The sequence below is a fragment of the Littorina saxatilis genome, linkage group LG11, assembly GCF_037325665.1.
Source record: "Littorina saxatilis isolate snail1 linkage group LG11, US_GU_Lsax_2.0, whole genome shotgun sequence".
Classification (NCBI taxonomy): Eukaryota; Metazoa; Mollusca; class Gastropoda; order Littorinimorpha; family Littorinidae; genus Littorina; species Littorina saxatilis.
In genome coordinates, this window is record NC_090255.1 from 23,298,501 (window position 1) to 23,316,972 (window position 18,472).

Sequence of the window (18,472 nt, forward strand, 5' to 3'; positions counted from 1 at the left end):
TGTCTTGTAGTTTTGACTTCCGCTTCCTCCTGGGGGGCAGGAAGCGAGCAGTAAGGCTGGTTCCTTGTTGGATAATTTGAGTCAAACAGGAAGGCAGCTTCCGGATTGCACGGTTGTGCTTGACGGCTGTTCAGATGTAGGTGCTTCCGCATTAACGATTAGCACTGTATTCAGGTTCCATTTCAAGTTAGCAAGGGCAGTGGCGCTCGCAGCTGTAATGGGTCGAGGTTCTATGGAATCTTCCGGTGTGTTTCTATACAACCGGTTGGTTCTCATGTTTACTAATCCACGGCCGGTTTCGCTTCCGCTTTTGCGGCTGCATCTTCCGGTTACAGGATGGGACAGCCTTCTACTGTTAACACTGCGTTGGTAGTCGGCACTTTTCAGCTTTTGGCTTCCGGTTCCGTTACTGCGGTTCCTTTGCTGTTATACAGGCTGTATCCACTTCCCCTTCCAGTCTTCCAGCTGGCATGGGACAGGTGGATGGAGATCTGGTCATGGAGTTCTGGCGTTTAAAATTTTTTGTTTTTTCAAAATTTTCCGATGTTGGCAAGTTTAGCCTTATCGGGATGGGTGACTGGGTCTCATCATTTCGATGATCATTATAATGCTTTTGAACAGGAGGGAGGCTTTTACTTCACTTGTGTCGCTGTTCGCGGCAGTTCGTAGTTGTTTTGAGCTTTCCGAGGAGAATCTTTGAGTGTCAAGCCCTTACATCCTCCGTCGGGATCCTTTGTGCTTGTGGAAGTTTTCACAAGCGAGTCTTCTTTGTCACCACTTGGCTCTTCCTTGGTGGACAACGCGTGACCTGTGGCGAGGGTGCTTTGGCTTGTGTTGCACGCTCAAGTAGCGTGTCACTCACGGAGCGCTTTCTGTAGGCTTCGGTTAACGCCAAGCCTAAGAACTTAGGTTCTCTTTTTGCGTTCTACGGAACCGCCCTCGGGTTTGGCAAACATCCATCGGGTTTTTGATAGCAAGGAGAAACTGTCTGTAAGATCAAGATCTCCTAGCTCGGGTAGATTGTCTCATCTTTTCTTTTTGATGGGCTCTTTTGTACTTGTTTTTATTTTCTCTCGCCTGGTCGGTTACGTTCTGAACGGCTATCTTTGTGGTCCTACAGGATGCAGATACAAAGGATGTTGCTTTGCCGTTCTTTTACCTAGGAGTAAGCCTCTGCCTTTAAAGTTTTGTTCTTTTGGCGTGACTTTAATCTCTTTCTCGTTTGAAAGTTATCTCTTTGAATCCGCTGCTATGCACGCGGGGTTTTTCCTTCTAAGAGAAGCTCATGGTAAAAGGGAAAGCGTTAGGCAGGCCTTGGCGGTTTTTTGTTTCCAAACGAAAAGCTTCAGGCTGGCTGTTGTCTATTTTAGCTTTGGCTCGATACCCTCGCTTTCACAGGGCTCTTTCATAGATCTGTTCGGCGACCTTTTGGTCTCACAGACGGGTCTTTGCAATCTTGGTTCCCAGACCTCTTAAGGCTGGCAAGAAGGCATCTTTGCTTTCTCACATTCGAATTACACGGATGTCTACTGTAGGGGTATCCTTGAGATTCTCAGGGGCTTCCGCCTCGACTCTGGATTTGGTTCAGAGTCTCTATAGGGTTTTTGTGTTTTGTTCACTTGCCACTTTGACTGGCGTGGTTCAAAGTGCTTTTTTCTTACGGAAAGAACTCCTCTTCTTTCTGTTTATTGCAGGTGGCTATCCACCTTTCTTTTTGGGTTTCCGTTTTGTCTTCCATGTCTTATTTAAGACTTTATGAGATTTCGGTCACGTTGTTACGGCTTGGTGCAGCTTGGCTTTACCCTTTTTTCAAGGCTAGCCTGGCGATTTATCACGGAAAACGGCTAAGCTTACTCTAGTAGCTTCTGTGAGAAGTGGGAGTAAGCGTGCTTTCTGGCTATTTTGGATAAAGACAGCTCTTTTAAGAAAGACTGATCTATGACTTGTGGGTTTTCTTTGAAATTTTCTGGCATTTGAGCGGAAAATAGGGAAAACCAGCTTCGAATTGCATTCTCAATTCATGAAGCGAGAGTTTGGCTCCTTTAGAGTCACGTTTAGCCAATTAAACTTTTCGAGGTTCGAAGATTTTTCTGACTCGCACGGATCTTGTTAGATTAGTGGATCAAAGGTCACTTTCCTTATCTTTCATCTCGGTCGTGATTGAACCTCGGCATTTAAGCGGTAATGGGGGCAACCAGCTTCCAATTGCACTTTCTTTTCTTGAAGCATGAGTTTGGTTCCTTTAGAGTCACGTTTAGCCAGTTTAACATTTCGAGTTTCGAGGATTTTTCTGTCTTTCACGGATCTTGTTAGATCATTGAATCAAAGGGCATTTGCCTTATCTTTCATCTCCGTCGTGGTTTAACCTTGAACGGTTGAAAACGACGTTAAACACTGAGTTGTGGAGGGAAGAAGGTCTATCTACTCTGGTAGAGGTATGACGTTTTGTAGTCAACCTTACCTAGATGGACTGCTACACTGGATTCTTGCTCCTGGGGAGCTTGATGTGGTTATTTGTCCGGTGAGGACGCTCAGAAGGTACCTGTCACGGACTCGGCAATTGGTCAGAAAGTCAGAAGCTTTTATGATATCGCTTAACACAGCAGGTGTAAGGATATTGCGAAAGGGACTTTAACCAAGTGAGTCTCCATGTTGATCACACAGAGGTTTACCTGTTGACAATCACAGTCTGGAGATGTTAGGGCAGTTTTGCCTTTCTCTATAGCTAGAACGTTTGAGGCAAGGGCATGGGCCTCCTCTTTGGCAGTCCTCCGGTCGGGCCTTTTTGGCTGAAGTACTGGAGTCGGCTTACTGGCGGTCTGAGGAGGTTTTTATTAACTTCTACCTCAGAGGCGTCTTGATACAGGACGGCAGTTCCGCGTTACCTGTTGTGGTAATCGCAGGACAGGTTCTAATATCTTAATTTCGCTATATACCCGCCACCTATAGTAGCAATCTGCTATATGTGAGTTGGGTAATAATATGTAATTTAATCCAAAATTTTAATAATAAATTTTCATTTAATTAATATACTTACCCAACTCACATCGTTTAAACCCTCCCGCCTCCCCGCTGTGGTGGTATTGGGTTCTAAAAAAGTAGTGAGTTGGGCTTCGTTCGAATGATACAAATGGCGGCGTATGCGCACGCATACGGATGTTGGACCGGACATCGGTCTGATATTATGGGATGGATCACTCTTTTTTAGGGTGGTCTCCCTTGTTACCAAGGGGAACGTGTACAGCGTTACCAGCACTGAACTAGAGTTAATTGCTATATGTGAGTTGGGTAAGTATATTAATTAAATGAAAATTTATTATTAAAATTTTGGATTATATAGTGCAATGTTAAAATTTAGTTACCGGTCTGAAACATTTAGTCGTTTCTTCTGAGACAATCCTTGTTCTCTTATCATCTACAGATTTACCGCAGTCTTCACCACGCGAATTCCCAACAGAAGTCAGACTTTCGAACATACAATCTACGTAGGCAAGCATGATACGTCATGACGTCATATGATTCCTAGCATATTGACGTAATGCTAAACATCCGGTTATCTCGAGTTTTCTCCGTAATACATGTTATTTCCGTGGCTTCATGCGGAAAGGGAACCTTCGTCTGCAATCAACGTCATGGACCATTCTGGTACTTGTTGCTGACAAAAACATGATTTTAACACAGAATTTAATGTAAGAATAGCTATATATAAACGCTATTGTGTTTTCATCGTAGCATTAGGGTCCGATATTTAGACTCGAACAAGGATAATGCGACTCGTCGGCATTATACTTGTCTCGTCTAAATATCGGGCCCTTATTGCTACGCTGAAAACACAATAGCTGTTAATAATTCCTCCCAGTGGAAAGCTAGCTTCAACAAGAGTTGCGCTGCCCAAGCCACGGTGTGCGTGTTAAGGTCTAATCAGTCACCTTGCCACTTTGGTGACACGGGTGGTGGGACATGGATACCATCCTGCACATAAACGTTGACCCGTGTCCGTCCCTGTCGGGATTCGAACCTGCGACCTTAGAAGTGGATCACAAGTCCAGTGCTCTACCAACTGAGCTACCCGGACCCCCGGTAGATATGATTGCCTGATACTTATACAGATATATATTTAAGCGCCTGGAGGCAATTTCCATAGCGCACTTTCATCCATAGTTAGTACTTCTACTGGAGCCCCTCAGGGCACAGTATTGTCTCCAGTTCTGTTCACATTATACACTAACGATTGTCAAGGCACTGTTACGACCCCTCTTGTGAAATATTCTGACGATTCTGCCCTTGAAGACCTGTCTGACTCTGATTCTGTTTATTTTTCTGAAGTTCAAAATTTCAGCTCCTGGTGTAAAGATAACTATTTAGCCCTAAATGTAACAAAAACAAAAGAGCTAGTTATTGACTTTCGCAAAAACCCAGCTACAGTTTCAGATTTGTACATAGATGGTGTGAAAGTTGAGCGAGTGACTGAATACAAATATCTCGGAACAGTCATTGACAACAAACTAAATTTCTCCTCAAACACTAAAGCTATCCACAAGAAGTGTCAGTCAAGAATCTACTGCTTACAAAAGCTCAGAAGTCTGAACATCAACAGCCGCATCCTCCAAACATTCTATACTTCATTCATTGAATCCATTCTCACTTTCTCTTTCATCTGCTGGTATGGAGGTCTGTGTGTGAAGAGTAAGAATGTGCTTGGGCGGGTGGTGAACACATGTGGTAAGATTGTGGGGGTGAGACAGGAAGGATTGACTGTGCTGTATGAACGACGTGTGGTGCGAAAGGCCCGTTGCATCATCCAGGATAGTAGTCATGTGCTCGCTCACCACTTTGAGGTCCTGCCCTCAGGACGTCGCCTCCGCACTCCCAGATTCCGCACGCTCAGAACTAAGAACAGTTTTATTCCAAAGTCAATTGGCTTTTTAAATACCTAAGTTAATTAAAACTAGTATGTGTACCGGTGAACATATGCACTGATTTCTGTGATGAATGAATGTGATAACCCTCGAATGACTAGTCCTGTGATAAATATTGTTCAATGACATATCTAGTCCTGTGATAATGATAGTTTTTAGCGTTAAACTTTTAACCTATTTGGAATCATGTTACTATTCCTGTTAGTGTACATATGCGTGCGCGAGTGTAGTATGCTTCGTATGGTATTTTTATCTGTTGTCTTATTATTTGTTTTGTCTTTTAATGTGCACCACACTGAAATTTCTCTGTATGAGATAATAAAGTATTCGTATTCGTATTCGTAATTGATGGAACTCGCTCCATAGAAAAGTTATTTATTATTATTATTATAATATATATATACAGCAGTTATAATTCTAGTGTTCTTTCCTACCAAAAAACAGATAGCGGCTGATCAAGCAGCGATCGCAGTGGAAGATGAAGTGGCAGGGGAGACAAATCATCTCTCGGTCACAGGGGAGACAACTCCTATCATCAATGGCGTGGCGAATGGAGTCAGAGGCAGCTCTTCGCCATCAGGGTGAGTTTGAATAATAATAATAATAACAAGAGGCGAAGCCTTCAAGGCTCCCGTAAGAAATTATATATAGACAAACAGTAACACAAACTCAAATCACTCCCTCACTCCCTCACACACACACACACACACACACACACACACACACACACACACACACACACGCACACGCACACACACACAGTTAAAACTAACGCATCATATCTACTCCATGTATAATTTTCAAAATAATTTAGGCAAACAGATAAAATGACTGCATACATGTGTAATTGTTGTTGGTATACTTGTCCCTGAAGGAGATCTTGTGCAATCCTCACACACACACACACACACACACACACACACACACACACACACACATACACATACACACACGACTGCACAAACACGCACGCACACACAGACACACTTTTAAACTGCATCAGCATAATTATCATGAAAAATCTTATCTACAATCATTAACCTACCCTAGAGCTTGTGTATCAAGATAATATATTCTTGGAATTGTCATACGACTAAGAGTTAAAGATATGGGCGTCACGATGGTCACACTCAGACAGGTTCACATGAGGTTATTTTCCCTGGTCCTCGCACTCCGAAGTCTATGTTATTCTCCAGTGACACGTTGTCCTGCTTGCAACCAGCTCTGCGTGCTTGGGAGTGAACGGTCACCAAAAAGACCATTATCACTCATATACTGGCTGTGTGAAAGCTAATTAAGGTCAATGAAAGAAAGACCATGTACTTCCTCACTGCAGCCCTTGGAAGCTTTTAAATCCTGCCTCACTCAATTATCGGGATGTTCCTGTGGTAGCACAACCTCTTGTTTAGAGTACACTATGCACTATATGTCTTTGTATTAGGCCCCAAAAAAAAATTGTCTGTTTAGGGTAACATGACCAAAAAAAGTAGGGTCGGTAGGTAGGTAGTTTTTTTTTTTTTTTGTTTTTTTTTTTTTGTGTGTGTGTGTGTGTGTAAATGCTATGTTGGCTGAACATTCACTTCTTATATTTGATGAATACATGTTTCAAAACTAACGTATAAATAAAACAGAGAGAAAGGGAGAGAAAGAAACGCCAAATGTCTCTTTTTAGCATTTTTACCTCTTTTTTTTTCTTTTTTTTTTTTGAAATCAAAAAAAAGTTTTTGGGTCGGCGCCAAATCGATAGGGTCGGTCGGGTTACCCTAAACAGACAATTTTTTTTTTTTGGCCTTAGAGAGTTGTAATGTTTATTTGTAAGGACGTCCTTTCCTGAAACAAATGCAGAGTTGGATTACAACGCTGCAGTGTTCTCTGCCCTGGATTGTAGCTTGCCCGTCGTAAATCAGCAGTAGATCTGAGGGTACTATGTTCATTTGGAAATCTACCATCAGCTTATCTGTCTTTTTCACTGCAGACACTAAGCAATAGGTACCTGCCATGTGGCCACTTTTTCCACTGCTGTCCTCAGTCTTATACTTTTCATCAAGACTTGTCACCATGCCGAGTGGATCTAAATTCAAAAGTCGTCATGTGGCTGATGCATTTCTGACATAGCGTCGATCTTGTTGTAGCTTATCCTCCTTTCTGAAACAAAAAGCAAAATGCGATTAGTTGTGATGACTACAACCTACACAAATATAAACAGTGTTTTAATACTGAATAGTCAGGTTATACAAGCCACTTTACCTATGCAGCATGGGAACCCTACAATATGCGAAACATGTCAACTGACTGCAGCTGAGCCTGGTTCTTAAAATAATTCTGACGGTCACCACAGTCAACACACTATTCACAGTCCATTTTGAGGAGCAACTGAGGTACTCTGATGGTCTTGTTTGAGTGATAACGGTCAACTCAAGAGGAAGAAACCAACAGAGGAAAAAAGAAACCATTAACACAGAATCACATGTACCATTATGTGGAACAAAATTCCACAGCAAGCTTTCTTTGGACGACTGTCGTTGTCTCAAAACTCGCATTCTACCTGCTGTCCAAAACGAAGCTAATCTCAATGCGTTGTGCTGCCTTGAAAGATAATGCCAACAAAGACAAGGAAGCTGTTGCAAGGTAAGTTTACCGAACGTTACAGCTGACATTAGCGAATCATGATAGCAGCATAAACAGCAAACAGTACAATCAAAGAGATGAGTCTGGAATGAAACGCGATACAGATCTAGACCCTGTAGATCTAGCATTCAAAAACTGTCTTTCAAATTCAAGGAAGTTGTTAACAATTGCAAGGTACCAAATTTTACAGACAGAACCATGACAGAGCATGTTATGAAACTGAGGCAAAATCGTAATAATTTTGACTTTCAGAACAGATTCATTCCGTTTCCTTATATCTGCATATTCACGAATCGAATAATCGAGTACAGTAATCCTTTGTTTTTTAACTTTCTGCATGTTCAAGTAAATGGTGGACAGTTTTATACGGGCAGAGAAAACTTGAGACTCTACTGTAAGTCTTGAAATTCACATAAATCGAACAAAGACATCCAAACATTACAGGCACTTTAAATTAACTCATTTCACTAGAGGTGACTGCCTAGCACTGTGTTTGATATCCGTGTCTGCTGAAATAAAAAGAAATTGAAAAAAACGGATTATCAGTGGGTGACACGTTGTAAGAGTGGGAGACACTAGATCTGTCTGTACTTACTGGGGACACGACTGCCAGATCGACACTGCGCTTTCGACAGCTCTTCCTCGCGCAGACACTGAAAAAACGCTGTGGCCAGATCGAACTGTAGGAAATCTCATTTGGTATCTTCTTTATTTATTTTTCTGGAGCTAAAGAAACCGAACAATGTGGAAATCGTCTTCCCCGAATCGGCGAATGCAGAGGTGAGAACTGAAAAGTGAATCTATACCACAATCCTTCACGTGACCTGACCTGATCTTGACCCCTGACCTGGTCTACATACCACACACGACACAAACCAGTCACCTGCTTTTACCCCCTCAAAACCTCCCACCACCCGTTTTCTTTGGATACACACTTACACATTGAACTTTATATGGGAAGGATACTTACACATGCCGACAAAATGTTGATCATTACTTCAATAGTTTGAAGATGGTGCTTGAAAATTAACCTGGTGAAATGAGTATTTCGGTGTTTAGTCAAATGTTAAAGTTTCTACCACAGACATACATACATACCCGGTACATACATACATACGCACAGACAGACAAAGTTTACCATCGCATAGGCTACACATATATGTCGTGCTACTGGCTCAGTCTGTTTGGTCGGTTCCGATTACCTCGCATGGATGCGAAAACCTATATGACCGCTTTTCTTTATTTTTCTCTCTGTTAATTCACCAGTGGCTATGTAACATGTGTTACAGAATTGCACCAGTGTAAGGGTTAATATGTTGATGTCTTGATCAAAGTGCCGATTTCAGTTAATTAATTATTATCACATTGAACTTTATATGGGAAAGGTACTGTAATCTTTTTTTCATGTGCAAATATGTAGTCATTACAATAATTTCAGGTAAATTTGTAGTTTATTAATGATCTTTGATCAAACAAAGTGTGTTTCATTTGTTTGACTGAGAGAGAAAAAAATCAGGGTGATATTCATCATGAATCTGCATTTGTTAAGTCTAAATCATACAGCAATTATTGTGCTTAACGTTTTGTATTTATTTTCGATAATTATTATGCTTTGCATGATTTTTAATCCTGTGCTTTCAGCATTGCGACTTGATTAAGTTTTGCTTTCGATTGACAAATCCCCAAAATAACTCTGTGGGGTTTGTATGGGTTGTGGGAGAGTGACCTTTTCTTGCAAACCCTCCGACAAACAAAGGATGGTCCACATGTTCCGGACAGACCTCTCGCTAGTGATTGGTCCATCCTTTGTTTGTCGGAGGTTTTGCAAGAAAAGGTCACTCTTCCACAATACCTACAAACCTGAAAGAGTTATTTTTAAAATCGTGTATTGTCATTACAGCCACAGCCGACAAGAGAGCAGCGGCTCAGCCCAGATGCGGCCCACTAGTCTGCGTGAGTTACCGGACTTGCCTGTTAACAATCACAAACGCAACCACTCGGGGGCAGGTCTGGTGGACAAGCAGACCAGTGGACGCAGCAGTGGTGATGAGACCAAAAACAATGATGCCTACGATCATCTTGGAGCAAAGGTTAGAATGATACGAAGGTTGATCTTTAGGAACGTACATCTCTGATGGGTTTTGCCTGTATTGGGGGCCCGGTAGCTCAGTTCTTAAAGCACTGGACTTGTGATAGAAAGGTCGCAGGTTCGAATTCGGGCCGGGCCGGACACGGGTCAACTTTATGTGCAGACTCAGAGACGGTATCCATGTTACACCCCCGTGTTTACCACTGTTGCACGTAAAAGACCTCGGTCATTCTGCCATAAGTGCAGGTGGCTGATAACACCTAAACACGCATACACCTGGGTCGCGCAACTCTGTTGCTGCTAGCTTTCCCCTGGGAGGAAGCGACCCGAATTTCCCAGCGATGGGACAATAAAGTAATGAAAATGAAATTGGAGAGAGGCTGTGAGGGCTTTAAGTTGTATATATATGTATATGTACGCCTTTAAAATTTCTATGCGCCTGTCATTTTGGATGCATAAGAGTATAGTGTAAAGGGTTCTGTTGTTTTCAAGTTATTTCATGGTTTGTGTAACTTAGATTCCTGGCCAAACTAAGCATCAGATTTATCGCTTTTCTTGCTTGCGAAAATATCCGCTTTTCTGCAAGTGTTCCCAGGATGGCAGTCGAAATGTCAGCGAATGCGCAGATGTGATCGCAATTAGTTTGAAAGCTAAACTTGCACAATGGTCATTAGTGAATAACTTTGTGATGACAAAGTTGTTGAAGATGATCGTTATCAGAACTTTTGTTAGCTAAAGTTTACTTCAAATTAATTTGGAGTTGAAATGCTCAGTCACCATCTCTTAATTGGTGCAATTTCCGACCTCCTTTTGTTGTTCACTTTTTAATTTGTTTTGATTTTTTTAATTTTATCATTGTGTGTATCACTGTATGTGCATCCCAAGGACAGAATTTGTAAGAAAAGGTGTAGCCTTAAATCTTAATCCTTGTTAAATAAAGTTCAATTCAATTCAATTCAATTCAATCCAATTCATGTAATGGTGTTAAGGAAAGTTTTGTCTTCGAAATGAAACCCAAACACTATATGGCTGCCATTTTTCTTTTTCTGAGCCCCTAAGCTTCTGAAGCGATACAAAAGTGCTCCCAGCACTCACAGTGAGTTAGCTGTTTCTTACAAGCAGCTGTAAAATAACGTTCCTGGGACGCCCACACTGTGAAATGTGCTGCAAAGACTCTGTAGTCAAATGGCCACTAACTGCTTAGCCCTAGACTCTTGCTGCTTTCAGATCACACAAAGCAAGACAGCGTCTGTGAACTACGACCACATCAAACTGGACTCTCCTCGGGACCCACCCAGCCCCGGGACCACACCTGCCTCCGAACCAGACACGACCTCTGAAGGTCACTACGCTCAAGTGCGCGAACGAACCTATGATGTTGTGAAAGATGTTCGCTCTCGGGCCAGCGCCAAGGTCGCAGCCACGACAGACTACGATCCGTATGCCAAGGTGATTTCTTGGGGCTTGTATAAAGATCATGTGTATATTTACAGCATGCATCTTACTCTTTGCTGCCCTCAAAGTCCCATGCTTTTTTCATTACATTTAGTCAAGTTTTGACTAAATGTTTTAACATAGAGGGGGAATCGAGATGAGGGTCGTGGAGTATGTATGTATGTCAGTGTGTGTATAAAGTGATTCCGATAAAACTACAAGACCGATCTTCATGAAACTTCACATGCGAGTTCCTGGGTATGATATCCTCGGACGTTTTTTCCGTTTTTGGATAGATGCCTTTGCTGACGTCATATCCGGCTTTCAGTGAAAGTTGAGGCAGCACTGTCACACCCTCATTTTTCAACCAAATTGATTGAAATTTTGGTCAAGCAATCTTCTACGAAGTCCGGACTATGGGATTGCATTTCAGCTCGTAAGCTTAAAAATTAGTTAATTAGTTTGCTCATTAAAGTTGTCATTAAAATCGATTTTTTAGAAGCTGATTAAAAATTGATTGCATAGTTTTCCTCATCTTCTCCTGAATCAAAAAATATGTAGATATGTCGTGTTTACTTTAAAAATGAGCTCAGAATGAAAGGAAATAGGTTCAGTAAGTGCATGTACTACGCGGTCGCATGCTTCGCGGAGACGAGCGTGACCCCGGGACGGGTTAGCCGAGACTATCTAAATACAGTCTTGGCTACGACTGGTTTGTCGTGTTGATCTTTTAGTTTGATACCGACTGACTAAATGTTTTTATATCGCTTCACGCGACTTGTTTCATTCTCCCTCCTGTGTCAAGCCTCCCAATCATTTTTGTTATTCCTCATTTTTGTTGTATTTTTTTCTTCTGAAATACACTTTTGTACAGAGCAAAGGGAACTGATCCACAATACTTCTTCATCAAATCTAAAACAAGAATTGGTATTGTAAATGTGACCCAAAAGTTTTGCGATCAGACGAAAGGATGTAAATTGAGGACATAAAGAAGTTTATACTTATAGCAAGCAAACAGACAAATCAAAAGTAAGTTTTCTTCTAGGGGAGAGTAAGTGCGTGTGAGGCGAATTTGATGAAAGAAAACGATGAGTTAGTCCACCTTTGTCAAGGAGGTAGCTGCAGATGTCTTGTTCCATTTCTGTCAGAAAAAAAGTGTCCGCCTTTGCTTGAGTTATTAAACGTATGTTTGACATCTCAGGTCAAGGACGAGGATGACGACAATGAAGATCCGTACACCAAAGTTAAGGACTCTGAGAAGGAGGATGAGGCAGACGATGACTACTCCCACTTGAAACACGACCACGTCATCACCTTACCGGAAGTCAACACAACAAACACAAATATGATTGAAGATGAAGACCCTTACGAGAAAGTGATGGGCGATTCAGGAGGAGCGCTGGTGGTGGATGCGTCGAACGCCGTTGACCCCGATGACCCGTATTCCGTCGTATCAGACCAACCGCAAGTCACTGTCGTGCCTCTCAACAGCGGCTCGTCACCTCCGAGGGGAGCAGTAGTACACGCAGGCGGGGATCATGGTCGCAATTCTGGTTCGAACCTCAACAACTCGGCCTCTGCACCTCTCTCGAGCGAGGAACTTCTCAGGCTTCAGTTCGCTGACGAAGAAGCCGATTCTCAAGACGATTACGCCACAGTGGTCAAGGATCGTAACCCGTCGACCAGCAGGGAGGAGGGGCCTGAACAGGGGAGGAGCAGGAGGGAAGAGGAGGAAGAGATTGAGCCATATTTTACCACCCCCTCGGAGCCCCCTCGCATGTACGACGCCAGTGAGGTGGGAACCTTGCTTCCTAGGGCTGCTGAGGGAGCCGGGGATGATGATTCTGCCGGAAACAGTAAGGGATAGGATTGAATCTTTTGTGTGTGTGTGGTGTGTGTTTTTAACATTTACTCATTTAGGTAAGGTTTGACGCCAAGAACTGGAGAAAACGTCTTAACATTGCTGACATTTTTAAGCCTGATATTGATTGGACCAAGTCTACTTCACATAACCTCACTGCATGAATCTTTTGCACTGAATTCTTGGTAAAATGACTTCACGAAGTCAACTTCGGGCTCAATTAAGGATGGCCTTTGTGGTTGTTTTGGCTAATCATAGACCAAATAGCCTGGACCGCCAACTCGTCACGTGACCCTTCGAGGTTACGACTCTCGACTTTCAGGGGCGCGTCGCGTCCGGTTTGAAAGCCAGCGATTCGAAGACAGTGAAAAGAAAGCACGCTCCAGTTATTTCTGACAATGGGAGGTAACAATGAACTGGATTTTCCAAAACTCCAAACTAAACTTAACAAAACTCATCGAAAAACACGTTCCATATGCACTTTTGCTGAGTTTATTTTAGCATTTTCAGAACTTACCTCGGCAACTTCGTCCATGTTTACAATCGACACCGGATATCACGTCCCCCTGATTTCTGAAAGGCTTGTAAGCGTAGGTTCCTAAATGCGAGAGGCCGCTACCTCGTAATAGAGAGAAAGAGCGGAGAGAGAGCTAGTTGGCGGTCCAGGATAAATGGTCTATGGGCTAATTAAAATGAATCCTAGCAACATCTCAGGCGAATAGTAAAAACGTTTTCCCATTTATTTATAAATTGACCTGTAATAATATAAGTTGTGTTTGACGTTCTCCGTTTATTGACGTGACGTGCATAAGTTGTGTGTGTAAAATGTTCACCATTTATTGACGTGACGTGCATAAGTTGTGTGTGTAAAATGTTCACCATTTATTGACGTGACGTGCATAAGTTGTGTGTGTAAAATGTTCACCGTTTATTGACATGACGTGCATAAGTTGTGTGTGTAAAATGTTCACCGTTTATTGACATGACGTGCATAAGTTGTGTGTGTAAAATGTTCACCGTTTATTGACGTGACGTGCATAAGTTGTGTGTGGTGACAGACGGCAAGGAGCACCGATACACCAAGGTCACAGCCAGGGAGTCGCTGGCCAGCATGACCGCCAGGAATGCTCTTAACACATACGAGGTGGTGCCCGACCTGCCTGAAAACACCTATGCTACAGTGAGTTCTCTTTCTTCTATTCAATTCAATTCAAGTCAATAAAACCTTTTTGTCTGAATGCAACAAATAGAAATGTTTCTTTTGGCTCGTGTACAAGATAACATCACATAAAACAAACTTTCAGAACATATAGACACATAAAAGTACACATCAATACACATATAACCCAAACCACACATATTCATACCCACACCCTGACATATATCCTCTCGTTTATCCTTTATAATCATAAATACTTTATGGTTAATATCATTGCTAGTCCACTTTATTAAAACTCAAAATAGGATACAGTATATATATAAAAAAAAAGTCGTCTTTAAAATCTAATTATTAGGTAGGAAATTAACGCTTCTTTCTGTGAAATACAGTCAATATTGAACATTCTCTCTCTGTCTCTCTCTCTCCACGACATTCACTGTTGTAACTGTCATCTATACGTTATATAAATAAATAAATAAAAAAATTTTAAAAATTACTTTTTTTTTTTTTTTTAAATTAAGAAATAAATCCCTGCGCTTAGAACTGTACCCACGGAATACGCGCGATATAAGCTTCATATTGATTGATTGATTGATAGGCATGGCAAAACTTTGTTCATCACATCATATTTTGAGCCCCTTGACTGCAACAAAATGCATCGAGAATGTTTTTTGATATCATAAAAAAAAAATCCATACCTTGGCAAGAGAAATAACCATCGTATCTTTCAATTGTGGTAAGATAATTGCCTCCCCTGGATACCATTTTTTTCAGTTGACAAGAAAGCAGTTGCAACTTTGTTGCTCGATCACAGAAGCTTATAAATGTCAAAATTTGCGAAGCTACGCTCTTTCGGTGTGAAGACTTTGCGACGCCTTCATGAAGTCGACTTCAGGCTATATTATAAGGACGTCCTTTGAAGACACTGACTTTGTGACCTGGGTCAGTGACCAATATCTAGAGCTGAAACCATCTGCCTGCCCTATGTTTACAGACACTGCAGGCCCTGTGAATCTCAGAGCATGAACATTGTGTTAATTTATTTATTTATTTATTTATTAAGGAGATTTCTATAGCGCATAACTAAAAGCACTATGCGCTTTACAATATCACTAGGTATAAGCACACGCAAACATACTCTGATTAAATAGAACTTAGGCTAACAAGACAATACTAAGAACACTAAACATTTGAGTTCATACAAAAATAGAGAATTAAATTAAATACTGGACAAACGATTGTTGATGACACAACCATTTGTCGAGGGTAGCGTAGGCACCCGGTCTGCTCCCCGCCTAAAAAAGGCCAGTGCCGTTCCGTCTTCGAGGGACTGCGTGGGTTTCATTTCGGAGTTTTCCTTCTCCTAGACGAGTTTCCTTCCATGGATGATGAGCCTCCTCTACCCTCGTTTTGAATTCAGAGTGGTCTTCTCTTAGGATAGCTGCCTGCCAGGGTTGACGAGCCTATCCTGCCCGGCTATTTGAACCATAGCTGGAGGTTGGTTCGTGGGCACCTGGGCGTTTCCACACACCGGTGGGCCCGCATGCCGCACGTCTAGGGGCCAACCTCCTCCGAGTCCTTGTAGTCTAGCCTGGGGCCTTGCGGTACCCAGTTTACGCCTGTCGCCGCGATGGAGGCACTACATAGGGCTTGTTGTGGAGAGGTTATTGTACTGGCAGGAGAGACTGACGCATTCTGCTCTCTTTTCGCATTGTCCTAAAAAGGACAGACGGTGCTAGCCAGCGGTGAGGGCTGAAAGCGAGAAGTGACAAGCACAAGACACTTCGCCAACACACTAGACACGTCACACAACCGTTTGGCAGGCGGACAAACGATTAAAATCCATTGCATCGTGCAGGTGGAGGGAGGGTCGGGCGATGGAGTGGTGGGGAGGTATGCCACCCCGGGTACCCCCAGCCTTCAGCACAGCACCAGTCTCATCAGTGATACTTACACAGAGATCGGAGCTTCCGGTGAGGAATAGTTTGTTTTGTGAGTGTGTGTGTGTGTGTGTGTGTGTGTGTGTGTGTGTGTGTGCGTGTGTGTGTGCGTGCGTGTGTGTGTGTGTGTGTGCGTGTGCGCGTGCGTGCGTGTGTGTGTGTGTGTGTAAGTGTATGTGTGTTTGTGTGTGTATGTGTGTGTGCAAATATACATCTCTGTGTGTTTGTGTATGTGTGTGTGCAATACATCTGTTTGTGTGTGTGTGTTTGTGTCTTGTCTGTCTGTCTGATTGTCTCTTTCTGGCATCAGAGCTACAAGCTGATATTAAATTTGTCTACATGTTTTCACTGTGTCCGGGCTACCAGTTACCCCCTGACTGTCACAATACCATATCAGATAGGTTTTTTGCTTTCATGAAAAAATCCATTCTCGTAACAAGGGAAACAACCACTGTATATTGCCCTTTGAATTGTAGTAAGATGATTGCCTCCCCTGAGGACCATTTTCTCAGTTTTTGTGTAAATGTTTTTACCTTGTATGTTATGATTTTTTTGATGATTTTGTTAAACCTAATTCTTCAGTCAAGGCTTTAATTTGACAGACCTTTTTTTTTATCAAAGATAATACAATTATTGCATCTTTTGATATGGTTTGACTGCTTTCCTTGGCAGATTGACCAGTGTGTGTAGGACCTGGGATTAGTCGGTTGTTATGGAAAAAGAAAGAGGGACATTTTTCTCGGACTCTCGAGGCTGATGCCAGACAGCAACACTTTGTCTCTAGACTGAAAAGGGAAAAGAAGGAGGAAGAAAACAAAAAGCAATCGAAATACAGAAATAAAAGCTTCAAAAGCTAAAACAGCATAACATTAACAACAAACCAATTGACACACTCACACACACACACACACACACATCGTCCACATGTAAACTAAGCAATTTATTCTGAATCGTCTATTTCAACAGGTGGTTACGCCAACCCGGCCCCTGAGCCGCCGTCTCTGGACTCCCTGCACTCCATGACCAAGTCCACTTCCTCCAGCGACGGCGACCACTTCAACAACACCGGCAGACCTCCCACCAGCCCCTCCGCCAACCACCCCAACGTCGTCATTGCTGACGACGGCTACGCTGTTGTTTCCAAGACCAGCGGATTTTCTCCCAGCGAGACGGCTCTTCCACGGATTCCCCGTGCGGGAACGAGTGGTAGCCTTGGAAGTCTTGGAAGCTTAGGCGAGGAGGTGATGATTAACGGAGTTACTTTGCACCCCGACTACCACAGCGTCAAAGACTGCATTCCTGCTGACCAAGACAACGAAAATGATCCGAATTATGAAAGCGTTGACGAAGCTTTGTCCAAAGTGCCCGCACCTTCATCGATGAAGTCATCGTCTTCTTCACCGAAAGGTGCAGCGCCTGGTCATTCCAAAGTGGGTACAGGGGCCAGCCCTAACGTCACAATCATCAACCATATGTCTCCATCGCGAAGGACTCATCAGTACGAAGAAGTTAGCCCCCCTGCCAGCCCGCTGGCATCCCCACCATTGCAGGTGTCGAGTCGCGTTTCTGCAGGTGTTGCAGCAGCTTCCTCCTCAAACGGTGCATCCGCAAACGGTGCATCTTTATCTGGCATGATTCCCAGACAGGCTAACATTGATCCACAAGCGGCAGAAGTTCGGGACAGAGTGTTGCAGGGTCACACGTACGAAGCTATCTCGGAAGTGAAAACACGCCAAAAAGCCTCGCAGAGAAAGACAGATTCCCAGAAGAATGAGAACAGTACGAAGCTTTAGAAGGACTGTTTTAATGAGAGACCGTCAAACACTTTTCGCTGTGAAACATATATGAATGTTTGTCTGGACGCAAAGAAATCAAAGAGCCTTTTACACTTTTTTCTTCAGTTTGGAAAGGAACTTGCTTTTTGATGAAGTTTTGGGGGCGGGTGGGGGGGATGGGAGGTTGGGTTGAAGAAGAGAGGAGGGTGGGGGGATTGGGAAAGTGAAGTGTATCTTTACAAATGAGTACAGCTGCCAAGATTTTCATATTTTTTGTTCTGGATTTTTATAGTTTTAATTTTTGTTTGTTTGCTTGTTTTGTTTTTTAGTTTTTGTAGGGTCCTTTTTTGTTTGTTTGTTTGTTTGAATTCATGTAGTAATGCTGTGATGTATACAATATGTTTGAAGGATAGTTTTCAGTTAGAGCGTTGCCCAACCATTATCTTAGATTTGCTTACAGTTGTATTGTTATTGTTTCTACCTTGAGAACATTTTTCAAGGGTTATGTTAATGGTCAAAATGTATATATTATATACATATTACTTGATTCTTCCTTTTTATATTTAGTCAAGTTTTGACTAAATATTTTAACATCGAGGGGGAATCGAAACGAGGGTCGTGGTGTATGTGCGTGTGTGCGTGTGTGTGTCTGTGTGTGTGTCTGTGT

General features: G+C 42.6%; 1 protein-coding gene across 1 annotated transcript in view; it reads left to right on the plus strand.

Moving 5' to 3' along the window:
* The window catches only part of LOC138980065 (uncharacterized), a 40,857-nt gene extending 22,871 nt beyond the window's left edge, over positions 1-17,986 (plus strand). The window contains exons 4-10 of the mRNA XM_070352863.1: positions 5,364-5,500; positions 9,448-9,637; positions 10,864-11,085; positions 12,272-12,926; positions 13,990-14,111; positions 15,949-16,063; positions 16,997-17,986. Of these exons, the coding sequence (XP_070208964.1) occupies positions 5,364-5,500; positions 9,448-9,637; positions 10,864-11,085; positions 12,272-12,926; positions 13,990-14,111; positions 15,949-16,063; positions 16,997-17,823 (2,268 nt within the window). The 3' untranslated portion in view covers positions 17,824-17,986. The remainder of the gene's footprint in view (positions 1-5,363; positions 5,501-9,447; positions 9,638-10,863; positions 11,086-12,271; positions 12,927-13,989; positions 14,112-15,948; positions 16,064-16,996) is intronic.
* Positions 17,987-18,472: the final 486 nt, after the last annotated feature.